Consider the following 28000-nt stretch of genomic DNA (forward strand, 5'->3'; position numbering starts at 1 on the left):
CATACATGCCAGCTGCGAGTACTTCACGGTGTCATCAGTCTTCTGTATTCAGTCTCATAATATGTTGCCCCTAAAGTAAAAGCTGTTGACGCATTGGAACGGCCCGTGATTCGCCGACACCTAGTATCCTCGTCTGCTGCGGTAAGCTAGCGCACGAGGGCCAGTCTGTTACAAACAACGCCTGTATGTATACCTATTCGCGCGAATAACTGTGCATTCTGCGCACAGCTGAGAAACAGACGACGCCTGTAGCGTCCGCATCGTGCTGGGCTTCGATTAGACAGGGTTTAACAGAGCAAGTAACGAAAACAATGAAACTGGATTGTAAGCAAGACGCCAATCCCCCTTTTTACGTACGCTTTGGGAATGTGCCTACGAGCTACAGAACACTGTGTTAGTGCTGCCTGCAGAACTAGCACAAAGTAAGTTCTTCCTCCGCCGGACGAGGTATGGGCGCATACCTTGACGTGTAGTGCACTCAGAAGCTCAAACAATCGAAACCCGGTCTCAGCTAGACGCGCCGAAGCAGGTCGGCGGTCGCGTTGTCCGGCGCGTTCCAAATGTTTTGGACGAAAAAAAAAATGAACGAAAGTAAACGAAACGAAACAAAAATCAAGAGAGGTGCGCCTGCAGGGATCGCTCCACATCCAAGTGATTTGTTTACCTGATCGGTTCTTTGTCTTGACTTCTTTCGCTCCACCCGCCTTTTGCGCGGAGAGGCAGCTGCCCCGGACGAACTAGTTCGCTCCGGGGCGTGTATACGGACAGCGACGGCACTTATGCGGGACGGGCTGGTCGCTCCTTTGCTTTCCAGTAGGCCACGCCGAGGGTGCTCTCTCTCCCGCTACCCGAGACTTGTCGGGACAGTCGTCACACCGTGTGCGTGTGACGGATTGCCGCGCTCAGTGCTTCGCGGAAACGATCGCATATGATGCGGTTAAAATTTCACAGCCCGTCTAAAGCATAAAATGCTCGCAGTAAGCGGTACACAATATGTCTTGAGAACTTCGTACGCATATGGCTCGTCCATAAAAATGCGCGGGAGATTTCTTAATTAAAAAAACAAAATGTTGGAGGACGACTCCAATGCTGCGCTTATGAGTCGAGCGATAGCGTACGCTGTTTGGTGCGTCATCTGATCCTGATGTGACTCTTTGAAATTTGTTTTACAAGATTATTTGATGAGGAGTACGATATACACCCGACAGTTAGCATCAGCAAACGTTGGGTTTCCATTCTGAGCAGTTTGATACCTTTGAACACATTTCTTTTTCTTCATTTGTTCAATTAATTAATTGATCAATTAAAAACTAAGTTTTCTTAATTAGCATCATCAAGCATTGGATTTTCATCCTGAGCATTTTGACACCTTTGAATTCCCATTTTTTAAAACCTTTCTAATTTTTTCATTTCTTTAATTAATGAGTTAATTCCAGTGATTTTATTAACTCTTCATGGTCTGTCACACCAATCAATCAAGATGTGACAAAGGCTATACCTACAAATCTAGGCACACTTTTGCAATGTAATTGCAGCTTGACGTGAATAAAGTATGCGTTCAATATCTGTTTACGAATTTAATTGTAGGGAAATACATGTACGTACCTCTCAGTTATGACGTCTTTTTTTTTAACAACGCTGCAAAACTTCCGGACTGTGCGGACTTGTGAACGAATGACAGCATAAATGCAAAGGCTGCTAGCGGAGAAACTTGACATGGAAAAGTGGGATAGAATCACATGCTAGTGAACAGAGTTTTTTCAAATTCTCCGCTGCAAGACTGTTCGAGAACAGTGCGGATGGGAAGCTGTAAGCTTTTTTACGCTTGAAATTGGCATGAAGAATCAAGCCAACCTAATGCAGTGCGTTGTTTTGAGAGTGTCCTTACTTTCTGCGCTGTAGTGCTATTCGTGATGAAGCAGGCTTTAGGAAGCTTTGTATACTTATTTTTACATGCAGCAGCCCCCCAGGGAGCGTAAGTAGGAGACGGGGTGAAGATTGCAATAATAATTTCATAACAGCGTGCCAAACGAGGCTAATTACCTTTCGTAAACATTAGAAACTCCAGAGGCGTTCCTCGCATCTTTCATGACTGGCAGCCCCCTTGATAGTGTTAGCGCGGACTTATGGTTGGTTGTCTCCGCTTTGACACATCCCACGTTCTTTTCATGTACTCATGTATCGACGGTCCACTTTCTTGCACCATGGCTTTGACTTCACAACGCGAGCTTGCTTTAAGCTGAGACGCGAGTTCGCGGAGGACTTCTGAGTGCACTGGCTGTCCTTTTCTTGTTCGTTTTCACTTTTGTCGTCCTTGTGCGCCCCGCGCTGCGAACGCGTCTTTATTCCGCCAACGTCGTCAACGCTGCCGCGCTGTGTACCATGCCAGAGTCCCTTCTGACGATCTTTGAGCAGAGAGCAGAGTCCGTGTAACTGACCCTGATCGCTCGTGCCCTCGTCAGTTCCGCTGTGAGTGAAGCAGACATTCGTTTCGACATTTATTCACCTGATCTGCAGACCTCCTGAGGAGACTCCTGGCTCCGTAATAGCACGTCCGGACGCTTGAAAAGGTCGCTGCTTATATTCGAGCCTGCTCAAATGTGGCGTGAGCACAGTCCCTTTTCTTTTATTTTTCCTTTCTGCGGCCAGTTTTTGTTGTTTTATGCGCGTGTAGTGAAGTTGCAGGCTTAGCTGACGCCGTAGACTCCGTTCGTCCTGTCGTCTTCGGGGTTAATCGCCGTCCTCTCGTCCGTCATCCCGAGGAGACAGGCGCTGAATCCAAGGCTGCCGTGACTGGCCTCACTCGAGGAGAAGGCGTTCAAGTGCCTCGCTCGACGTAGGACGGGATGCGGCAGTGCAGGGCGCCCTTCAGGGCTGCACGGCATTGTAAACGGAAGCGTGGACATCGTGGGGTTCAAGGTGACATCTGACTTCAGGAAAAGCTGCATTGCGGACTTCAGCCGGGGTCATGCGGAGCTTATTAACGCTCGCCAAAGTGCGCAGTAAAGCGAGCCGTATTTTATTTCTTTTTTTTCTGTCCCTTTAATTGATGTGTTTTCACCAAAACGAGCTACCTACGCAAGGTTAGCGGTGCGCATTCCGGAGTGATGATAAAGCGTACGTTTATTCTACGTCAAGCAGTCTTGTACGTGTTGCGCATTGTGTTGTGATGCGCCTCTGAGCGTAGCGAGAGCAGTTCTGCGCGATGCCTTCAGGCGCGAAGAGCTTTTTTTAAAAATTTATTTACATGAACAAGAAAGGAGAGGTCGGCTCCGGTCTACTCCTTATCACCAATTCATAGAAACCACTTGATCTGACGATATATACAATTCAACATAACACAAACAGTACACAACACATAATATTGTCCCCCATGCTGCCGATGTGTAACGGGGCGCGGGGCACACGCCGTACTGCTCTGGTGGAAAGGTTTTTACTGTTTTTTTTTCTATCTGGTGCGGGCCGGGTAACTTTATTTTATTTCTTTTTCTTGACACTCTACTCTTTGTTTCTCTATCCTATCTTGTCTCCTCTGTCGTTTACCTCGAAGACTGAGTTCCTGCACAAGGGGACACTACGGCGCAGCAAGTGCCCTTAAATAGGCAATGTGCCCCAATACTCACTTATGGGGCAGGAACGTAAAAGCTGCGAAAAGGCTGTGAATGAAATTGAGGGTGACGCAGCGAATGAAGGGATCAAACGTGACAGGGGTAAGATAAGAGCAACAGTGCCACTGGTTGGGGGAATGAACACGAGTTTATTTATTTATTTATTTATTTATTGTACCCTCAGGGCCCGAAGGCATTACAGAGGGGAGTGGGAATACATAAAAATTCAGCCTAAACAGCAACAACGAGGAGGGAAAACCAAAAATAAACCAGGAATACATAAGGTCATCTGAGCTGGAATCACGAAACGGAAGCGGACACGGGCAGGGCATGTAATGCTAGGAACAGGTAACCGATCATCGGTTACGGCAATGGATTGGATTTCAAGAGGAGGTCAATTAGCAGGGGCCATCAGAGAATCATGCCGGTGATGAAGTAAGTTTGCGGTTACAGTGTGACTCAGTTCGCGCTCGACAGGGTTACCCGGGCTGACGATGATTGTGGTGTGGTGGCGATGATAGTAATAGGAGATACACCAGAACGTCTTCTCTTGGTTTTTAAGAAGGAGCGAAGAGACAGCGCTGTCAAATCCGGCGCACTACAAAGGATAGCCTCAGCATAGTGTGCACTGGCTTGATGCACTTGGCGACACGTCACTATTGGTCTACTACACCTCCGAAGCCCAGCGCTGTTTCCAGGACTTGAGCCTCGGCAGGAAGAGTCCTCACTGTCCTCAAAGAAAAAAAGACATCTGTGAGCGAATCAGAGAAAGCAAAACGGAGTCAACACAGGAGAATGGATAAAAACTCGCTGTCATGCTCGTCGCTGCCAGAGATAAGAAGCGCGCCGTATGATCTGCATTCAGCAATGTGCTGCACGTGCTGCGGAGCGGCCAGCGTAGGCCGACGCGGAAGCGCTCTGTTTTCAAACTGCCCGTCCGTAGCGTGTGGTATACGACAGCCACTACTTTCCAGGAAAAACCACGCCAAGGTGAATCGGGCCCGATCCGTGTTTCTCTCTCTCTCTCTCTCTTACTTTCTCTCTCTCCCCGCACCGAAAGTGAACGGCTTGCTCACCATTGTGTTTCGCAGGACGTTGTGCTCTTGTTCTCTTATTTTTCCGATTTCCTTCCCGAACACACTGTCTGTACAGCATACGTTCGCGTGCTCTGCGGAGAAAGTTCGCTGATCTCTCTTCTTGTCTCGCTCTCTTTCACTTTTTTTTTCGTTTCATCCTTCGCAGCTTCGAAACGTGCTTTTCTTCATCTTCGCTCTTTTCGTTCTATTCTCTCCAGTGCAGAGTGCGCGCGTCAGCTTTTTTGACGCCTCGATTGGGATCGAACGTGCGCGCTCCTCAACGAATTGGGGGCCCGGCGTTCTTCTTTGCGGCTGGCGGTTGGGGGGGGGGGGGGGGAACTGCGAAGAGCGTCGGCCTCTATTGTTACGCGTTTTCCATTTAGCTCTTTTCTTCTCCTTCTTTCTTTTTCCTGCTCGAGAGCGAGAGGAAGCCTGTCCTGCTTCCTTCTCGTTTTGCATTCAATAACTTTCTAGCCGCAGCTCTCCTCTTTATTACCGTTTCTTCTTTTCGTGTATTTGTTTTTTTTTATTACTCGCGGGAAGAAAGCGAGGCAGAGGTGGATGGAGAGGGTAAAAAAAAGTCAAGAGGCGCAACTCGTGCCGTCTGAGGAAAAGTCGTTTGAGTACAGTGCGCGTGTTATTCCGTGTGTGCCAACGGCAGCAGCGCCGTCTTTGTTGCGTAAAATGCCAGCGGTGCGGTGCACAGAGCAGCGGCAGCGCCGGCAGCAGAAACAGCGGCAGTATATAAGCGAGGCCCGCCTGCCTGCGTCACTCACTGCAGACAGAGGAACAAGCAACAGCAGCTCGGACGACGATGAAAGCTTCCAGTGTCGTCCGACCAGAGAGAGGAAGAGAGAGCGCTTTATAGCCGCTCTACCTCGTCCTCTTCTTGCTCTGAGACGACGGACCGAACAGTCAGCATTGTTCTGCCCCGGCGAGTCTATTTCCAGGCATTACACGAACAATGTTTCATTCAGGACCAGTCGTTAGGGGTGCCTTGGGGTCTTGCGTCTTGGCGCCTCGTTGCGGGAGGAGCGTGTGGAAGCGTATACGGCTCGGACGTTTCTGCCCCTCCGTATTCGCGGCCTAATGAAGAGAGGACCAAGGTCAGACGCGCAGTGGTCGCTGGAACAGCTCGCGGTCCGCGCAGCTTGGAGAGCGCCGTTGTTCAACACACAGAGGGTATCGTATCCTCGTATAGTATGCGCGTGCTCTCGTTCCCAGCTGTCCAGGTACTGCCTCTGGTTCGCCTTTTGCACGGTCCTTCAGGAATCCTCCGCACGCTCCCTGCATGGCGGCATGCATGAAAGAATGCCAGTGTTGCGCGACGACGGCTGAGCGCCGACAGGTCGTCTCGTACCGAGGGCTGCAGGCATGCGTGAAATGGCTTTTGTGTCGTCTTTATTCGTTTTTGCGCCCCATTGGGACGCGTATGCTGCGTGGACGCGCTCTATAAAGGGAGCAGAAGGGGACGTCCTTCACCAGCCGTCGCAATTCGTGCGGTTAAGGCTTTGAGCTGGGCGTTATTTCGGGTCTCGAGTTCACTAGTGAAAATGCCGAATGAAAAGCCGTTCGGGCCGGCCATTGAAGCATGGGAGGAAGCAGGGAAAGATAAGGGCCCCAGGAGTTGCGAAAGCGTCGCTCTTTGAGACGCTGTTGGTCTTTTCAAAAGACAGTGGCTATTTCTGTGTCTGTTACGGCACAATGGTCTCCGTATATGCCTCTAATGGAGATAGCTTCTCGCCCTTCACGCTTGTGCGTGGTAAAAATGGCTATAAGTTGCCAAGGGAACGCCTGCATTGAACGCCTCGATGAACGCAAAGAGAGAGAGAGAGAAAATGCCATTATGACTGGTTTCCGCCTGAGTATTTAGTTTATAAATATACCGCGTTATACTAGCAAAAATAAATATTTTTACAGCGCGTATAGATAGGTTTCCTTGTTTTGTTTATCCCCTGTAGTCTTTGAAAGGTGGTACAATCAAACCAATAATCAGCTTAGCATTATTTCTGTCCGCTGCGCCACTATAGGGGTCCAGTCAGAGCACCCAAGCAGGTGTCACTATATCCAGAACATTAATTAATTTCACGTTTCATTGATTACTGATGAAGCATTGAGGCATTCGGAAAGCATGTAATATATAATTGGTTATCTTGTTGATAGAGTTGTCAGTTTACAGTACCGCTACAATACAGTATTTTACGCAGGTTAGGCCTAAGCGTCGCGCTGGCGGATGTATGAAATGGACTATCCGGTCGGTGATTTGCGCAAGCCCACACCAATAAATTAAGCATACGCTTTGCGTTTTCCTCAAATAAGCCTGAAGTTGAGGTTAGTTTAGCTGCTGCCCTGACTCACATGCTTGGCATTGTATCGAAGTAGAGCGGAAAGTTGAGCTATCTGGTGGCTCATTTCAGGAGTTAAATTTCGTCTTTCATCTACTGCTCTGTTAATTTCAAGGATGGCATCGTATTAGGCCTTATTCAGTCTCTTGCCATGAGGCCGAAGATTGGAAGGTTACAAAAAGGGTACATATCAGGCTAAGAACAGCAGATCGTGAATTGTAACGGAAAATGTTGCGTTACCCATCAAGGGGACAGATAGACAGCAGCGTGAATTAGAGAGAGAAAGTGAGAGTTTAAGGCACATTGGTGGAACTGACTATGACGTCAGCGTGGATACAAGGAGAAGGTAAGCACGATCGAGGGGCCTGAGAATTAGATGCTGTGAGGATATTTGTAAATATGCTGGAACAGCTTGGCCATGGCTGACGCGAATGTGGAGGTTTCGGAGAGCGAACTGAGCTTGGCTGACTATGATGAGGATGGTGGTGTTGGTGGTTACGATGACAATTAATATTTTTGGGCGCACAGAGTGCACCTTGTCATTCTATTTGAAGCTCTTACTCGGCTTTCCATTCGTGTGTGCCTGGTCAAATAAATTTATTACCTGATGAATAAGTTCGGCAATCGCGGCATGCACTTTGAGCTTGCTAATAACCGTCAGTTTACAAGAATGCCGAGCCAGCGAGCTTATACGTACCACACCCGCCTCTGTCGTGCGGTGTTTGGCAATGTGCTTGCAACGTGCGTGCGTGCGTGCGTGCAGCTCTGTTTTTCTTTTTTCTTTCAGTGTATTAACGGTGTTCTGTGACCTTTGCATTGTAGTGTTTCGGTAGGCAGTTCCGCGTAATTAGGGTTCGTCCCCTCTATTAATTCGCACGCTATGCTACACTGCACACACAGTGAAATTGTGTAATTAACCAAAACAAATGTGACGTGTATTATAACTGGCAGCCACCATTATCGCAGGCACTGCACGCATCGAAAACAAAAGCCTTGATTTCGACCTCTTCAGCAGTTGGCGGTAGCATCGACACTGCAAATAGCACTTGCCTCTAAAGCTGCTCCCATCAAACGTCGGTAGTATACTATAGCGTGTTCAATGTAGCCTTCTGGATCCCAAAGCTGGTGAATGAATCCATTAGCACGAGCCAATCAATTTAGGACCGACGTGTTCCAGAGCTGGTGCTTAAGCTGCCGAACTAACCAGCGAATCAATTCTATGGTTACTTTATTGGAACTGATCAATATTTAAACGCCTGTGCTGCACTGGCAGGCAAAGCTGTCCTCGACATTCTGGCCGCAAGCTGCCGTAAGTTCCGGTGAATCTGCGGCTGCACGCGGGGGCCAGAGGTTGCCAAATTGTCGACCTACAATAGCAAGCGAAGCGATAATTGTTAACTGCCGAACCTGCAAAGCCGTGGCCCAGTGTATATATTTCCGGTTGCCGGTTGTTAATTTATTGTACCCGGAAACAACACATCCTCGCGTTAGAGCGCATCTGCAGCGAGCGTATTGCCGGCCGCCGAGATCTGGGGTGGTTGAAAATTGCTCGTGCAGAGAGTCCAGCCGTTGGAGGCTGGACCTCGCGCCGTGGTCGCTCGTAGGTGGTGGCTGCCAGCGCGAGCGCCATGTGCGCTGTTGGGCCCGCAAAGTGCCTATCATCGTGATAAACTGCGCCCGTGAAGCATTACGCCCGTCGGAAGATTAATGGAACGGACCGGGGTTTAATGGTTGCCGCGGTTTGCAATAAAAGCAACGGCGGCCCAAGATGGGGGGATACCTTGTTAGCCCGCGCCGAACAACCACGGCCCTATGCGCACCTGGCTGGCATGGCGGGGAAAGATGCGTAGGGGTCATTGCATCACGAGTCCGCTTCTACCGAGACGGTCCCATTACAGCCTGTAGGCAGGAAACGACTCTTCCGAGGACCCGTTTATGAGAAGACTGTAGGGGGCGCGACCGTGGCGCTGAGCACTCACCCCCCCGTACACACACACACACCACCGAGGTCCGTATATGCAAACCCGTGGCGCTCCCGTGACCCTGATACACACAAACTCGCATTCCTCTCGTCGTTTAAGACTCGGGTGAGGAGGTGGAGTATGAGGAGCAAGGATGGTCTGCAACGGCGTGTCGCTCTCAGGGGCGGCGGTCCGCTGTATGCATAGCCGCCCCCGCCGCCAGAGAGCGCGTCGAAGGAGGAGCCATTCAGGAAGCAACGCCTCGGACTTGACCCAATGCGCCGGTGGTCAGCGCGTTCTCATTTGCGGGCGACGCGACCGCTGTTCCCTCCCCCCTCATCCTCCTCTTCTCCGACGCGTGGGACGACGCCGCGGCGGCGCCGTTGACGACGACAGTGCGGTGCCGGCACGACTCTGACCTGAGCGCGCGCAAGCGTGGCCAAACGATCGTTTACGTCGTCGGCCGGAAAACATTAGACGCGCCCACAATGCGCTACCGACCGGCCCTGATCCCCCACCACCACCACAAAGCGCGTTGGTGTGTTTGTGCTCGGCCACCGCCACCTCCCCATACCCTCCTCGCCCTTTCGTATGCAACCGGGGAGTGTGTGATATAAAACAGCCGGCGACGGCCCATCCGATGATGCTGGACTGTGCGAGCAGCGAGCGCGCGCGAAATCGCCCCGAGGCCCTCCCGCGCTTTTCTTTGTTCTCTCGGTAAGGTGTATTTGTGACCGCGCGCCGGGACTTGGGCATGCGCGTTGCGCTTTAGCGGCCTTCTTTGTGTTCGCCTCCTGTCCGGCCGTGGAGCCGCCGTGCGGAAGCCAGGCTCGTCCGGCCTCTCTTTCCTCGTTCGATTTTCTTCTTGCGCCCGCGAACAAGAGCACCGCCACCGAGAGACCAGGCTTCTTCTCATGGGCGTTCTGCTGCCGCAGGGAAGGTATATAGCGGTAGCCCGATGAATGGTCGGCCGCGCGTAGATGCCCCGTGATGGCACGATGCCCATTGCGAATGGCCTCCGTGGTGTTTTTTTCTTGTCCCGTCGAATAAAAAAAAAAGAAACGACGACGAACTCACCGTTCGAGACCTATGTACACCCTTCCACATTCCTTCTGCTGGAATGTCGAACGTTTTATCCGTCCTTTTATTTCTCGCTTTTCTCTTAGGGTTTTGCTGACTTTGTCGGCGACCGGGTCGCGTTGTTCGCTCTTGCGGTTTTTGCGTTTTTTTTTAAATATCCGTCTCTTTTTCAGAGAGGATGCCTTGCCTCGCGTATACGCGGTTTCCGGTTTCGGGAGATGCGCGTCGCTCTAAAACGTTATTATTATTGGTCATTGGCTATTATTGGCCATCCGTCAAGCTTCTAAGCCTACATAATTATTGAGGAGGATTAAAAAAAAAAATGAAGCGCGCATTTAGGTGTGCTCTTTATCACTGAATATCGGACATGGCGCTTAAGTTGAGCGATAAAAGAATCAAATTTTCATACTGTCGTTTATGTTATAGCGGTTTGAGCTATATACATAGTCGGTTACAACGAAAGTCTGCAGTTAAGCTCCGCCCACATTCAAGGCCGCCACACAGAACGCCTTCTCGGCGAAAAAGTATCCCGCTGTTAAAGCTTTTCTTGTTACTACACAAGAAGCTAACCGCGAGACAATATTATAAGCGCAAGAATTTTGATGCCTCTGGCTTGTTTGATAGAATCAAACATTAAAAAAACGGACCGCGTTTACTGTTGCGCGGACTAATAGAGGACGCCGCGGACCATGGCCTATTGTTACCAACTGCTGTCTTTTTTTAAAGTTGTATCCTACTATTGTCAGGGGCATAATAAGAGATGCACACCGCCTGAGCGCTGTAGAAAAAAAAAATCAGCTGTTGTGTCGGGCTCCTCCTGTGCTTGTGCATTGATCTCTATTTCGTATATACGCTATTCCACTTGTCCTATAGTTATTCCTTGTTCGTTGCCGTGCAATGGGGCATCGCCAATAACACAAGCGTCGTTACTCTCATAAGCGCCCTTTCACGTAGGGGGCAATGTGTGTGAAATATTTGCTCAAGTTTATAGTTCGCAGGCTGCTCCATTTTATGATACAAAATTTTTAACTTATGTATTCTATTAGTAACTGTACGTTCGGGCGTTTTTTGTGCAGTATGCCTATCTAAGAACGCTGCACTAGTACATTTAACTTTCTTACGTGTTAGTTGACTGTTAGGAAACGTGAGCCAGCGCAAGTAAATAGTATACTCTCACTTCGTAAATGTCGTTAGGGTCCGTAGTGATGTGTGACAAACGAGCCTCCGTGTACTCATATTCTACCTCGACGTGTTCTGGATCATTCACATTTGTATATTGCGTGAAGCCCTTAAGGATATGAAACCTCTGTCAAGTTTTGAGTTGTTCGACGTGGTTATCCCATTTACGCGCTTCCCTGGTGCCTCAAATTCGTTGCCGCCATTTTATGCTCGAGCAGGCGGTGTAGAGGCTAGTGCAACTTGTTCAACGTCAACGGGACCGTGGATATCTTCAGCGCCCGAACGAAACCCTCCTTACAGAAGTCCATTTTTCAAGAACTTGCTCTCGACCTGCCTCAAAACTTGGATGTCTACACTTGATCGCATCGTCTGTGGACAGGCTGTCAATTTATAGCGTAATTTGGCGACTAAGTCGAAAAAAGAAGGAAAGGCTGCCTTGTGCCACTTGTCGGCCATCGGCGATCTGGCAGAGTGGTAACCGATGACGCAGACGAGCGGTGGTTTTAATCCCGGCCTCGGGAGTGTTGCGTCGCTTCCTCCACCTTGATTGAGAACCAGTGCTGCCCTCTGGCGATTCCGCGTGCCTCGATTAGCTCCTCGATTAGCTTTACTCTCTGCCCCAGAATGGCATTGTCGGGAGGGTTTATAGATACCGAGGACGAGGAGCAGAAGAGTTAACTAAAAACAACAAATGCTGTTACTCCGGTACTATGCTATTAATCCCCCTGACATCCATCCAATCATTGTCGGCCGAGTCCCTGCGGGATTAAGGTGCTAAATGCGTTTCCCTTTTAATGAGGCGACAAAAACGCACCGCTAGGAAACATTTCAAGAATGAACCGTTTTCCTCTTAGTATAGCTACAAAATCTCACGGTTTTTCCTGCTTCGATTTTGGATTGGCAGGAAGTCTGCGCCCAGGTTTCCAATTTTCTTTTCTTTTTTGTAGCGTTAGATGAATTAGCCTAGTTTCCTCCGACTCGCTTGTCGTCGTCCCTACCGCAACCTCAATTAGCCCCCCCCCCCCCCCCCCCCCCCTCCCCCCCCCCCCCCTACCGCACTGGATACACCAGGAAGGCTAAAAAAACAACAAAAAGATTCTTTTCGCAAGTACAAGAAAAATTGGTGGTGGTTTAGCTCTGGTTAAACCCGGTTAAACGCGATAGCTACAGCTGCCTGAGTGGAGCTTGGTCACGTGACGAACCACGTGATCAGCCGCGGCGCCGGCAGCTGCTCTGCACCACGTGACAACCACGCTGAAGGCTCGAAATGCTACCGTAATGTAGCTATCGCTACAATAAATATGCACAAAGCTCCCCGGCCCCTGCACATACTCCCTCCACCCATCACCCCATCTTCCGGGCGCGCGTTTTTTAGGTTAAGAGGATTAGGTGCTTCCTACGTGTGATGGCGGAGGCATTTTTGCCATAAAGCGGTCCATTGGAGCCGTTCGTTTGGAATGCCTACGTGGAACGATTCTGGGTACTACGAATTTCGACAAGTGGGCTTAGTGATCATTGTCCCATCTGGAACCGTATTGCAAGCCGGTTTGCATACCTGTGCTAATCCTTGAGCAGAGCGGGACCCGACCTTTTCTTTCTTTGTCGGGAGAAATTTTGTGAACAGAAGGAGCTAAAGACTTCATAGTTTTCCGCTGTGTACTGAATCATATCATTGAATTTCGTCCGTGACTTAGCTCAGTGTGGTGCCATCAAGGTGCGAAAAAATACAAAAGGGACGCCTTTATTTTTTCATGACTGAGAAATGTACAATCAGAGTCTATAGAGACCTAAGAAAACCTAGAGTAGCCAGGGAAACATTGTGCACCTTGAGAAGTCAGGGGACGTCAGGATACTATCAAAATTTTCGCCAAGTCAGGGAAAAAGCAACGACTGAAATCTACACGATGGGTTTCACTTACTTTGACGGTGCACACGAGCGCCCAATACACGGTTCATGCGCACTGGTTTTGCTTTGCAAGCGTATGAGGTGTGACGTCATGTCCACATTGATTCTAGTTGTCTTTTTCTTGTTGAAGTCAACACTGCACATCCGGAAAAAGCCGGAACCAGTAGGGAATAGATTTTGCATAGTTTCGGTTTATGAAAACCGAACTCTGGAATCCGAAAACTATGAGTTGTTCTAGAGTGTTTGCTCTCAGTGTCCTGCGATCTTACAGACCATGCAGAAACTGAAGCAAACAAGGCTAGGTGCTCTGTAGTTTGAGCTTTGTTGCGAAGCTCACAAAAAGCTGCTACTTTTTAAGAGTCTTGTTTATCACACGATAGTGCTGTTGTTGAAAGGGGCGTATGAACACACAAAGAGTGCCTTGTTGAAAGCCTGAAAGACGAATCCCTGGCAGCACGTCACGTGTGCGACAGCGTAGCATGTGCTAACGGACTGTAATTTAGGAAATTTCCTTAAAGTTGATAAGAACATGTTTGTTGCTTTAATAAAAGCGTGCATAACGCCATTCGATATGGCATCCAATCAACTCTTCTGAACCATTGAAGCAGCATAAAAATTTGTAGGCTCAAAAACGCTAATTGCAGAACATGTTAGGTGAACACTTTCACAATTTCACCAGCGCTGCGACTAGGAACAAGAACAGAGAAGGAAGACAAGGACAAGCGCTTAAACCACCATTTTGCTACATGTTAGGTGAAACACCGGGCATACCAGAGTGCATGATATGACTACGTACCGCAATGCGCCGTCTGACTATCTGCATAAGCCGTGCTACTGTTGGCGCTGTGCGGTAACGGCAGATGATGTTATATTCTGCACGTGCCATCATCAGTGTCGTCTGCAGGTCGTACCCGCAGAGAGGTATTTCGGTCATCACGTCTTCGTATCTCTACTCCGGAGTCGGACACCACATATCTGGGATGGCGGAGGCAGGAATGCAGCCTCACGCGAGCTAAGTAGTCATGCGATGCTTCTCGTGAGGCTTCTGCCGCCGCAGCGCGCGGAAGCAAGGATGAACCGATGCAGCATCGTACGGCGAGTCCGCAGCGAAGGACAATCGTGTCCATATACAATGCGTCATCAGGCAGCCCATGCTCGGGGCCCTCCGATCGCCAATGGGGCCCCCACGTTTCGGTAGCATCCGGCGGCCACCTCGGAGCGAGGCTTCGCAGTGAGGCCCGCCGCTCATTGTTCTTGGCCGCACGCCGCGGTGCCACGGGAATCGGGCTGACTCGGAACGCGTCGGGGAGTACGCTGTCGTACCTGACTTCTCCGCTCCTAGAATAGCCACCGGCATACGCGATGGCTGGTGCCGTGTGGGACAGTGTCAAACAAGCTTGCGGAAGGGGGGAACGCTAATGAGAGGACAAGGGGGAGAAACAGAGATTTCCGCGTTCGTGAACCCCTCTATGCTGTTTGCTGTTTTCTTCCTGCTCACCCTGTACACGCTACAGATAACCTATAGGGCGAGTTCGCTACATAAGGAAAAAACGCGGATGAAACGCAGTGTACCAGCTGTGGTGGCTGTGTACGCACTACCACCACCATCACTATAATCATAATCATCGTCATCATCGCCATTATCATTAGCCTAACTACTTTCACTGCAGAACAAGGGCTTGTCCCTTCCGGTTCAGCGCCGGTGTGCTACGCTTGCCATCTCTTGGAATCCACTACCGCTACCCTAAGGGACCATAGGTGATCTTCTCTTTCCTTACGTGCTCTGACCACGCCCATTTATTCTTCTTGAACTCGGCTATAGGATATCATTGACTCGTGTTTGTTCCCTCACCCACTCTGTCCTCTTCCTGTATTTTAACGTAGCACCTTTCATTTCCGTTTCTATAACTCGCTCCGCTGTCCTCAGTTTAATTTCAAGCATTTTCATTAGCCTCTCCGTTTCTGCCCCGTAGGGGTGAGTGTCGATAACGTACAGGTGTTGTATACTTTCATCTTGAGGGATACTAGTAAACTGCTGCTTATGAACTTACGGCAATGCTGCCGCATTGGCCAGTTGGCTTTTCCCAGTTGTCGGCTAAAAATTTCCACTTTTTTCCTACAAATATTTTTTTTTCAAAATATAGTCATTTTAGAGTGAATACAGCCAATGTAATAAATATAAGAATGAGTGATATAAAATAAATACAAAGCCCATTAATAATGAACATCAGGGCTGGATTGTTCTTGATCACATAATCATCAATCAACACTTCGTTTTTATTAGTTTTTGCGTTGGGACCGGGACCAGCTCGGCTACTTCCATTTCCTGTGTAGCCTCTCCTGTATAGACTAGAAATTTTCGGGCATTCCTTTACAACAACATGCTTACATAGGGGATTGTGTGAGTAAATAGCTGGGGGTGGTTGGAAGTAATTAATGGAAAGGTCACTGCCACTATAGCTGGAAGAAATCCAAGGACGCAGCACTCGAAGCCTGAATGAACCTGAATGGGCCAGGCTCTGTATCCAATGGTAGGCAGCAAGTTAACGGGAAAAATCAAGCCAAATTTCTTCTCGTGACACTAGTCAGGCCGCCATGATAGCAGCATTTTCCCTTCATCTCTGCACATTTTCCCGAGAAAGCACATTTAGGACACCGGTCTTTAGCGAAACCAAAATTTCCCCACGTTTTCAGTGGGTTATTAAACAAAATTTCCTTATTCCCTCAGTGGCTTGATTTTCCCACGATATGGAACTTTTCCCACGATTCGGCAACACTTCCGGCCTTACGGTACCTGCCAGATGTGGTCTACCCTATTCGTATCCTCTTACGTATTTCACTGTTGTTTGCCAGGATCTGTTTGGTTTCATGGCGGTTTAACGTCCCAAAGCGACTCAGGCTATGAGGGACGCCATAGTGAAGGGCTCCGGAAATTTCGACCACCTGAGGTTCTTTAACGTGCACTGACATCGCACAGTACACGGGCCTCTAGAATTTCGCCTCCATCGAAATTCGACCGCCACGGCCGGGATCGAACCCGCGTCTTTCGAGCCAGCAGCCGAGCGCCATAACCACTCAGCCACCGCGGCGGCTGCCAGGATCTGTAGTAGTTACCACCTTCCCTAGATGGACGTAGTCCCTTACCACATCCAGTACTCCGCTGCTTTCCGCCAGCTGTTATTTCCTTCCGAGGCTGCTCAAGATTATTTGTTTTTCTTGATATTAGCTTTTAGACCTACCGTTGCGTTTTGCCTGTTTAGTCCTTCAATCGCGCTCTGCAATCGGTCCTTTGAGGTACTTAACTGGGCGGTTTTGGTTTGGTTTCTTTGTACAACTTCTTTTGCTTGTGCTCCGCTGTCATTCCAATGCAATTCTCATATACCTCTTGTAAACACGAAGCGAGTAATGATGAAGAGATTTTGGCTCCCTGCCTAACACCACACCCAATAGGGTCACTTTCTCTGTGGAGCGCTATGGTTGCCCCGCGACCATAGTGCTCCGTAAGGAAGGCGTGTGTGTGTGTTGGGTTTTATGGCACATAGGCAGCTAAGGCCATCATGCGCCAAGCTCGAGGTATATCGTAAAGAAGGAGTATCCATCTTTACTTGTAATTATACTAGGTGGGACTTCGTCATCTGAATCGACTTTAACCTTTTCAACTAGTATGAACCACAACGGAACATTGAACCGGAAGAACTTTGACGCTGTGGAGACGCTTCGTAAATGACACTCTCTCAGCGTTTTACTGTTTCAAGCCTGCACGCGCCCTTCCATTTGCAGTCGCTTGTTACAGATAGTATAGTGCCGCGTTGAGCTAACACATCTTACCTCAACACCCGATCATACTATACTACCGCGACTGCTACGCAGCTTCAGGCCTGCCATATAATTTGCCTGAAATGATGCGTCCTGACGTCTTGGGCTAGAAATGTTTCGCTTCCAGTGAGGGAACCGGAATGGAACCTGACACTTCCGGCCACTGCTAGCGCTGTCTGTGGCTCTCCAATGGTTCTGAAATGCGGAAGCAACGAACGCTACTCGCACAATTGTTACCGGAATTATCGGCCGGCACCCTGTCAAGAAGCGTGACTTTGGGGTACGTATATTTAAGCGGCCTTGACCGAAGGCAGAAACGGGGGCATACCTCCAGTGTGCAAACGAGGCTATCACCAGGAAGTTGCTGCAACACCGAACAAACCAAGGGAGTCTCTTCGCTCCCTAACTGCGTTAGTGACGTATTTTTCGTTAGTTCTTACTAAGTAAACCACCGCCAAACCGCAGTTTTATCCCGAGGATTTATAGGGCTGCGGCCAACCCATTTGCTGCCCAAAAGTGTTACAAAGACAATGAATCGACGCACTGCGTTGCCCATGGTCCCGGCGCGGCGATTTAGGGCCGCCGTACGCGCTCTTACCGGCCGGACCGGTTTTATACGTTTGAACCCCATCTTCGCTAAGTTTTCTCTCCTTTCCGACCGGGCGCATACATTATGCAGACGACCAACTTCAAGGTCGCGGCAGCATCACCTCCCGAGAGTCCGCCAGGATGCGAAGTGCGAAAAAGATGCGCCCGTGCTTGCTTCCTTCCTTCCGCAACGTGAAGAACGGCCGCAGCCCCGATCCCCGCCTGTTCCAGATACGAGACATGCAGTCGGCGAGAGAGAGAGCTCTCGGCGCATTCCTGGCGCACATACGCGCACCTCCCATCGCCGGGGCTTTTGTCTGCGCCGGCCGAAAACGCGATGCTCCGCAGATGGCCGAGAGCAGGCCAGACGGTGGTAACCGGTCTAACCGACCGACCAACCACCGCGCTTCGTCTCTGTAGTTGGGTGCAGCGAGGTAGAAACCGCCGGCCTTGACCTGCTCGCTGTTCGGATGACTAGAGCAGCCGTTCGCGAAACAGCGCTTTTATCGTCGGTCATCCACGTTGGTCTGCCGAGCGGTCAGCGTTTGCTCTTTCTCGCGGACAGTTGAAGGCAATATTAAAAACGCTAGTTACGCTAGTTGGGGGACATTGCTGGCAGAAACGAACAAGCGGACTCAAGGGCAAGCCACAGAAACATACATCGAATTCAGCTGCAAATACCAGCCCTAATGTGTGTTTCTCTTGCTTGTCCTCTGTCTTGGATTGCACCGGCTTGCTTCGGACGCGACCTCAAGGAGGTGGTTTTCGTGACACGCCTCAGCGCGCCTCCCTAGTCCCACAACGCGGAGAGCAGTGCTTTCTCGTGCAAGCGGCCTTTGAGCCTCTGCTGCACGTAACATTTGAGAGGCGAGCGAATGCTAGCCTCCTCACGCCGGCTGTCCGTCTCTCGGCCCACTCGCTATCGGAACCCGCGGTGACCGTATATCTGAAGCGGAGGCTGGGTCGTCACGTTGCAGCTTCGGGCGCGAAAGGCAGCTTTGGGTCGGCCGGAAGGCAAGCACGGGGGTCCAGGAGTTGCAGAGCTGCTGTCCGCTATCTGCCTCTGGTTGTAATACAGAGTAAAACGCCCAGGTCGTGCCTTGGCGTACCGTCCCGAAAGCATGCGGCGCCGACGTCGCCGCCCAAGACGTGAAAAAGGTGCGAGGCGAAAAAGTGTAAGAGCGGCGCTCTGTGCGGCGACAAGACAAGTCGCGAACATCACAGGAAGGAGGAGGAAGATGCGGGGGGGATGGCTAGCACCGAGCAGGTCAAACTGCTGTGGGAAAACAGGCCCGAGATAAAAGGTCCGTATGCAAATCGCCTTCGGGATAAAAATCTCCGTCCCCTAGCCCCGGATACCTCTTGCTAGGAAGAGACACTGTATCCTACAGACTGGGTTGAAGACATTTCTCTTCGCCGATTGGGCAACTGCGGTTCATTTTGCGCCGGCCAGGTATCCCCCGAAAGCAAAGATACCCTGGCGCGCTACGCAAAAGAAGAGAAACGTCCAGGAAATACTAATGGAATCGCGACGGCTTCAACAGTCAAGTATATCTGCTAGTCGGGAATTTCCAGGAAGCGTTTGAACCGTTCTCTATTCAGAGGTTTTGTGTATCGTCTTCCCCTTTACTTTTCTTACTTTTAGTTGTAATTAAGGGACACTTTCTGCTTTGGCTTTACGAAACACAAACGGAAACTGCTAAGACTCCGTGAGCTGTTCAAGCTTGCAAGGAGTGAGTGAGTGAGTGAGAACACTAGCGACAAGAAATGTGGATAGGTCGGCCGGAGTCAAAGTGACCTAGCCTGCTGCTCCGCATTAGGGAAAATAGGAAGGGAAGGAAATAGAGTGTAGATGAGAGAGTTTCATGGATTGTCCTGATCGATGGATACCTCCTCGCACACGCAGGCTAGCACACGTCTTTCTTGCGGAATAAAACTTGTATTTATCCCGAGGTGAAACTGAGAAAGATCTTGCTCTCCTGGAGCTACAGAAACCTAGCCATACTTTACGAGCCCAAGTGTTATCATAGGTTTTCTACGTCACCTGTAGTCTGACGGATCCAGAAGCAGTCCTCTGTCAGTGAAACGGACGTCAAACTTGCACTCTCTACACATGCATTCCGAGTTATCATCTCTGCACTTATGTGCTCATTTATAAATTTTACCCTTGTTTTTATTAATTATTTGTCCTTGTATAAATCTTTAATCGAAGACGTGCAGCATTAATTCTAGAAAAATGAGCTTCTTCGTTGTTGAAACATATGCTTTTGCTGCTTTTTGTAACCTGTTGGCTCATCTCAATATTTCCCTTTCGTATTTGTTTCTTCCTGTGTACTTCGTGCCTAAGCATTGACGATATTTAAAACAAACAAACATACAAACAAACAAATAGTATTCCTATTTCCAGGTAGTTCGGTGCGTTCACCGGCTTCTAAATGTTCCTAGGGCGAATCTTATGTGACTTAGACATGTCCCGCACCTTGTGTTACTACTAGACCGACGACACTGTAAAGATCTGCTTGGCTCTCATAAAGCGAACATTTTACAAGCAGCACAGCATCAGGTGCAGCGCTAATGTTCAGCCTCATTTCAGTCTGAGCAAATTCCCACCGTCTCCATTGCAACCCGGGCGGCGACAATGGCAGCCGTGAGACAAGGCTCTCATTAGCATCGCAGTCTGGTTGAGAAGGACGCCGTGCGAGTATAAATAAGAGACAAGCTCGGATCTTTCCGGTGCGTGACCTCGCGTGGCAACTTGAGGAGCGCGCGTTGATGGGTCCTGATGGGGGCCCCAGGCAAGCGAGGCAAAACCGAGCGGGCACTAATTCCTGGCCTGCGGCGCAAGACCTCGATTGACGGCACTCCACTCGACGCACGAAGCAGCCTCTGCGCGGCACGTGTAGCGGACGTACTCGCATTGCCACATTTTCTATCACTCGCAGTGGTGCCTGAGTGGTCATGGCGTTAGGCTGCACAACACGAGGTCGTCATGCAGGTCGAATCCGGGCAGTCGCGGCGGCGTCTCTATGCAGGCGAAATTCAGAAACTCCCGAGTTCTGCGCTGTGTCAGTGGATAACAGATAACCACAGGCTGTTATCACGGAGCGCTCCGCCACGGCCCCTATTTCTCTGTTTCTTCTTTCACTTCGTCCTTCATCCCTTTCCTCACGACGCGATTTAGGTGGCCACCGCGAACTTTGAATATTTACTGCGTCTTTCCTTTCCTAACGAAAACGCCGGAAGCGTTCGCGTCACTTTGATAGCAGCACTTTTAGCATCGCGCACTTGAACTGAGCGTGACTTGGGTGACTTGGGGTGTCACATCTGACACCGATAAGTGCACGGGTATCTCACGGACAAAGTAAGAAAACTACCGGGGGCACTTGAGGAACTTAATTACGTGCGAGTAATGCGAAAGCACTGCAATTCTATTCCAATTTTATTCCAGATCCTGTTACAGTTCTAGTCAACTTCCATTCTAATTATATTCCCAATTCTATTATAATTGTATTCCAGTTATATTATAATTCTATTCTATTTCTTTTTAGTTGGTGCAGTTGCAAGTGCTAGTACTGACTATTACTTGTTGACATTTCGTATATTCTAGTCTTTAATGACGTCACACCGTTTCTACCAATGGCGAGTTTGTAACGCGGCCACTTTTTGGGCGACGCCTGGTTCTCGTGTCGATGAGCTGCCTAATGCTTTCGCATTATTAAGCATATTAAACGTAAAGAAAGCTGTTCGCGCAGCTAGAATACCAGACCGCCTTGCTAAGATTAACCAGCGCACTAAGCGAGTCCTTCCAGTGCCTCAGTTTTACCTCATGGTTATTAAAGGTAGTCGTAAGCGACAGGTGGGATTGGCCCTTACGGTTAAAAATGCAATAGCATTTAGGTTGTTATCTCGCAAAAAAAAAATTCCGGCTTCTCTGTCATGAAATTCCCTGATTAGTTGAGAGGGTAGTCACGTCATCAACAACCCGTGACCACCAGTGGGCCAATCGCAGGGCACCGCCAAATTTGAAAATCTAAAGACCCCCGAATTTTCGAAGTACGCCCGCCCCAGAAAATGAAATAAGGTAATTTATTTGGTGGGTTAAGGTGGGTTAATGGGGACATCAGTATAATTTCATAGATAATCTAATGGACCTACTCGAACACGCCATAAGGTGATTACTCATGCATACCATATCAGGGCAATGGAACCGGTTCAAATGGCAGTTTTGGCGAGAAAATGCCCTGAAGAAGATTAGCCACTCATTGCAGACACCATACCAGGCAAGCTAAATGCTTTCACATTTTCTTCCTTAAGAACGTGTTTAAAAAGGCCCCAAGTTTTTCTGCCGGCAATTGCTCCACTGCAATTGCACTTAAATATTGGTTATATATGCGAGTTTGTGGCACAGTTCTGTGAACCCGCACGTTTCTGTCACCACGCACACCAGCACCTACAATGGTCGTCGGCTGCCATTGTCGTCACTTGCAGTTCACTGCAGTGTTTGAAGGAATTCCAGCAGGCGGGAAGTCTGCGATCATGCACAGCGCATTTTATTCAAACTGAAAACGAGAGTTTTCCCAATAACTTCATTCGACTGGTCGACATTCAACGAAACTTTTGCGTATGCCGCAGATATTTAGCGCGCGGCGCACAAGAAGGGTTTCAGTAGAGTTTCAGCAAAGTTTCAGTAAAGTAAGGGGCTTTTTGTTATATTCTTCTTTGGAATTCTTCCCTGGATGCAATAGCATGAAAAAATAAAAAAATAATTAGGAAACAGCGGCGGCATGGCTTTTGTATGCCCCGAAACGCAAACTCTTGCAGCTTACACCTCGCGCCTGTCCATAAGCGCATCCTGTCCATTTCATCTCAGGGGGCGTACGTGGCTTCGTGTTCCCCCTTACGGTCCAGAGGCGTCAGCAGGTGAGACGTTGTGGCTCAGACACATGTAGACGGGGAGAGGATAAGGGGGAAGAAAAAGTAGGCGAAAGCCGTACGAGCCAGGCGCCGCCGTTTCGTACCCACTTCAAAAGGGCCGCCGCTGGGGGCATCCGCGCGGCTCTGCCAGATTTACAGGCGTCCGGAGAGAATTCCTCCTTAGCGCACGCACTCCTGGCTTTCTTACTTTTTTTGTTCTACTCATTCGCTGCGTGTGTTTCTGGCCGCAGACGCGTCGCGGCGCGGAGCGATGCAGACGCGCCGCATTACCGTATGGGCGTCGGCTGCTACGCGGCCGAAGTCGACTGCGACGACGACCGTCTGCTCGCCGGCTGGCCCGCCGCCATCTTTGACGCCGCGCCGGCGGCGGACGGGCTCTTTGTCCGGCGAACAGAAATCCCCCCGGGAATGCTCTTCTCTCCGGGTTATATGGCCCATTAGCGGCGATGGAAAACTGTTCCGACACCGCGTCGACCGCGTGGTCCATTGAAAGCGCCGTGAGCGATGGCTTAGGCTGAAGACGCTTTGAGGACAGCCGCCGACTCTCCTCGCTCACCCTCTCTCGGTGGCGCTGCGGGCTGTAGATCATGCATGCGCTGAAAGAGGAGAACGAAGGAACAAGAAAGTCGGTGGAATGAAGAGACACGTGTTTATACCTGCGCGGAAGCAGGCATCACGGAGCGTAATGGCGGACGATATCGCGGCCCCCGCCGCGGGTGGTCCTTCAATCCGGCTGGTTTCACTCTCGGAGGGAAGGCCGCTTATCTCGAGCGCGCGCCTTGTAGGGCGACGCCTGGTGGTGTTCTACCACCGTCGCACGTTGCGAAAGCTGTGATGCGATTATTATTTTTTTGCGCGTGAAAGCGAGGGAACTGTGCCGCAATGTCACAGAGCACTATGGTGCTCCCTTGTGCTGGCGTCGATGTAGGGCACAGTTGCAGAAGCCACAGTAGAGCAGTTTGCAATGACAGCCCGTTCAGTGCTTATCTAGCGTGAGAGTTGTTTACTCTGTCTTCTGGTTAGGTGTTCCGCTACAGCTATTGTTTTTACTTAACGCTCAGCGTGCCACCTGAAACTGCGGCAAACCGCTACATATTAAAACTATGCAGCTTTTTTTTTTATTGCCTGCATCCTGGCCTGCCATATTATGTGTGCTGCTTTGAAGATTCAAAAAGGCTCATTTTGCGTTCTCGAGTTTCTCGATAGCGTCTAGCCTACCATGCGTCTTCAATTCTTCAAGCTAAGAGCTCTCCAAAGCAGTCACTTCGCTGTGACGAAACGGTCTGTAACGAAATAATGGATACCACATACTGTAGCAAAATCCATCCTGTTGGGAAGTTCCCATAGAAGCCCCTGCGTTTGATTTCTCGATTTTACGACGTAAAATTTTCCTGCAACGGGTTATAACGAATCTCCAGTGAAACCCACTGGCCAATTCGCGCTGATTATGTTGTTTTGTAACGGTGGCCACCACTTCTGTACCGATTCCACGTGGCATGTTGTTATCACTGCACACAACCTCCTCAACCCATATGGAAAATTTATCGCTAATCTAACGGGGTCTGCGTGGAGCCTGTTTCTGGAAAGTTCGTAAGCTTTGGCTAGTGGTTTGACGCTGGCGCTAGCTTCTTCGCCAAAAACTCGGTGCGCGACACCCTGGACTATTTCGCGCTGCGCAGTGCGCGACATGCTGCGTCATACTGTGCCTCGACATAGTTGCCAAGGTCATTGGAGTTCACTGCCAGCTCGTTTTGCTTGTCTGCAGAAGGACGGAAATTTGGGTTAGTTGGTAAGGGTACATTGCGCTATGGCACCACTATAGATGGACAAGCAGAATAATAAAGGAGCACTTCTTCCTGTCCTTTCTTTTCCGTGTCCGTATACTGTGGTGCCAGAATAATCTTGTTGATTTTCTGGTTCTTTGTGCAGTTCACTTCGCGTTTTCGCGCCATGGTAGCATATATAGTTAAGACGGCTTGGTAGTTCGCTTGCTGTCCTTAATAGTATCGGTGTCTTGCTGGTTTCGCAGGGCCAAGCGATGGGAAACGAAAGAGCGATACAGTTTCTGCTGCTCAAAAGGCGGCGGTCACCAACGCCTCCTCTCTGGCGTATGCATTCTTCACAAGGCACTTCTGCAATGTGGGGAAGTAATACCCCTGTCACACGGGCACCGCAAAGGCCTTTGAGAATCGGCTCCCTATATCCAAAGGCGTAAGGGGTGCAGCTACATGGCACAAATATTACGCCTTTTCTGCTAAGGGCCTTGGAGGAGAAGGCGCCCGTCCGAGACCTTTGGAGCCCAAAGGAGCGACCCTCGAGAACCAGCGATGGCAGCGCCATCCAATGTCAAAAACTAAAAGCAATGAAAAAAAAGTAGATGCAGCCAACAATGTTTGAAAACATCTTTTAAAAATACGAAAGGTGTGCCTGGCTTTGCTTTTTGTACGGGTGTTCATATTTTATGCCCAGATTTCAAGGCAGTGAAAGTGTTGCAGCAACACCGAGTGCCCATGGTGGCCAAGGCAATACACAAAACCTGCTGCTGCTGATGGGAGCAACTGTTGCAGTTCTTTCAAGCAAGCAATTAGAATGAAAAAAAAAATGCCCGAGTTCAACGAATGAACAGAATTCCCCGCTTTTATTTTATAGCACTCAACTCACTTCAGCTGGCTCGGGGAGTGCTAAGCCTCAACGACTGTTTCACCTTTGGGCTGCACCGTGTAGCAGCGTCGCTGCTCCTTTAAGCTTTCGCTCCTTAGGTGAAAAAAGGTGCCTTTGCTGCAAAGGCCTTCGAGGAATGCCGTGTGGCCGGTGTATAAGTCTTGAGGCACACGTGCTTGTGAGCTGTGCGGCGAAGCCGCATCAAAACGGGTTTTCATGAAATCTAAACTATGACGACGTCTCGTCTGGTTGGGTAGTAAATGCATGTAAAAAATGGAAAGAGGAACGCCGACCAAAGGTTGTTTTTGAAAAGGTCAAGGCGTTTCGGCTTCCGTATGGTTTGAACAAAGCTTGCGCCAGTTCATTGGCTTTAGTATAGAAGCCGAAACGTCATAACCTTTTCTAACAACAACCTTTGGCCGGCGTTCCTGTTTTCCATTTGACGCAAGAAGGCTTTTCGCTACCAGATCGCCGCCTAGTGCCCTTTATAATAGCGGTCCGTATAGGCTTCAGCACCCAGAAACCGAAACTATATCCTGCATGGGTCGCTTAAAGTCCTCTACTGCGTTCTTCTAGGAGGCCCATGGTGCGCGCTTGGGATGCGTGTTAAAAGTTCTCGTAATGAACGTCGGCGACACACTGAGCGCCGGTTATATTTTCTTCAGTATGCACAGTGGCAGTCAAGCCCGCTGGTATACGGCAGCTGTAACCTAGGCTGCGTACCGTTACAACGAGGCAACGGCTATAACGAAGAAATCGCGCGGACCCTTCGACTTCGTTATAATGAGGTTCAAGTTGAATGGTGGCATCTGCTCACTGCATCGCATAGACATGTGCAGGTCACTCGACACGCCTCTAGGAACTAACTGTCTGGCATATTAGGTCTTATGTGCGCCGTAAATGGTGTTCGTAGAATGAAGGGGACGAATACCGACACTTTGTTGTGAAGGAGAACAGAAAAAAAATAAACGTACAAGAGAAGGAAAGGGTGAGTAGAGAGAAAAAGGAGAATGCTGTAGACAAGCTAGAAATAGCTTTAGGATGGTCTAAAGATGTCTGTTCTGCTGTTTTTAATCTAAGTTGACGTTATTTTCTGAGCAAAGCAGTAGCGGTTCTCTTGAATAGGAGCAAGGCTGAATGGTGGGCCAGTTGGTAAGACATGTCGAAGAATAATTTTTGCCAGCCGAAAAAAGACGAGGGACAAGAGGAGAACCTACACAGTATGTCTTGAATAGGAAACCCGAAATAAACAAATTAAAGATTTGGGCACATGCTGTAGGTTGCTGACGTCACAACAAAAACATAACTTAAAGATTATCATCGAAGGAGGAGTTTCGGCAAAACAACCTATAATAAATGCCGATTGCAGGAACCTGACGACGAAGCGCTTATTGTGGCTGTAGAGATCTAATAATACGTCAGAATTCGCGGCTGTACGCCGACGTGGTTGAGTTGAGGCTGCGAAGCGAAGTGTTGGTAAACTGCTTTTCACTGCTTTTAAATATGCATTTCATAAATATCATGTAAGCAACCATATTCAACCCATATTTGTACTCCCACCCCTTATGTAACACCCCCAAAGTGGGGTCTTTAAGGTAATAAAGTGAAGTGAAGTGAAGTGAATGTCTAGCATATGTTTTACGCATCGCTTATTTCTAACAGTGATGCTCTCACAATGGAGATACATAACAATGCGTATTCACGCACCCACACAAACGAATGGAATAGCCAATCGCTTTGCGAGCAAAACCGCTTTTGCAATTTCAAACATTACTTAAGCGAACAACTTTCAGTCAATTGCAATGGGATCACAGTGGCACACCCCGGTCGCAAACGTGCTTCAGATCGCAATTATAAAAGTTGACTTTTTTAGTCTAATTACCCGAACAATTTAAGGCTGATTAGCAAAATGTTTTGTCACCTGCATTAAATCCCACGAAAACGGAGTAACCGTTGGTTGATTGAACTGTCTTTATACAGCTAGTTTCTGCCTCAGGCACAACTTACGCACTTTCGTCGTCAGCAAGCCAAAATGTAAAGACAGGCATATGGATTCACACATGAACAGAGCATTGACTTCCACGGCGTAGAAACAAGCCGTCTTTGTTTCTTATTACCTTAGGAGGTACCTCGGCCAAAATGCGCGAAGGGCGAAACTTCCTGACGGTGACCTTTTCTCTCCCCTTTGCTCTGGCAGGAACGGCGAGTCGCCGCCTTCGTCTGGAGTCTCGACCCGGGAGAGCCTCTGGCAGAAGGCCTCCTCGCTGCGGCAGTCGCTGAGGGGCCGGAGCAGTCGCCATGAAGGCGGTCCCGGCGCGTCTTCGTCTTCCAGCCGGAGGCCGGCCTCGCTATACCTGGCCGACTCCTCGTCGTCACGCTGCTCCAAGTCGCGCCAGTCGCTGCGTCGCGAGTGGGGATCGCAGCGGGACCTGTCGCGCGACAAGCGCCATGCCATCTCCCCTTCCGCGCACTCGAACGCGGTGCCCCAGCAGCAGCAGCAGCAGCAGCAGCAGTCCGGCGAGACCGGGTCGGACCAGGAGGCAGATCGCGCGTGGTCCTCGACCTGGACCCTGCCGGACAGCGCACCACTGCCCCCCAAGCAGCGCTCGCCGCGCAAGCTGACCAAGGACTCGGGCTACGAAACCAGCGGCGGCGGCGCCCATGGCGAACCCGACTACGTGAACAGGGAATGGGTGGCCCGCGTGCCCAGTCCGCCACCCCCGTCTTCATCCGGAGGACAGACGTCGTCGTTGTCGTCGTGTTCCGGAGGGGCGACCTCGGGGACCGCTTCGGGACCGCCCAGCATCGGAGCGACTAGTCCCGCCGTTGGAGGCTCGACGTGAGT

The 28000-nt window shown here is 49.8% G+C and overlaps 1 protein-coding gene across 2 annotated transcripts in view; it reads left to right on the forward strand.

The window, feature by feature from the left end:
- The window catches only part of Shrm (shroom), a 484278-nt gene that overhangs the window by 177396 nt on the left and 278882 nt on the right, over positions 1-28000 (forward strand). The window contains exon 2 of one of the 2 annotated variants that reach the window (XM_077662860.1): positions 27278-27994. The exons of the other annotated variant lie outside the window; for it this stretch is intronic. Coding sequence (XP_077518986.1) covers positions 27278-27994 — 717 coding nt within the window. The remainder of the gene's footprint in view (positions 1-27277; positions 27995-28000) is intronic. 2 annotated transcript variants of the gene reach the window in all.

Source organism: Amblyomma americanum, chromosome 4 (assembly GCF_052857255.1).
Source record: "Amblyomma americanum isolate KBUSLIRL-KWMA chromosome 4, ASM5285725v1, whole genome shotgun sequence".
In the NCBI taxonomy this organism is placed as follows: domain Eukaryota; kingdom Metazoa; phylum Arthropoda; class Arachnida; order Ixodida; family Ixodidae; genus Amblyomma; species Amblyomma americanum.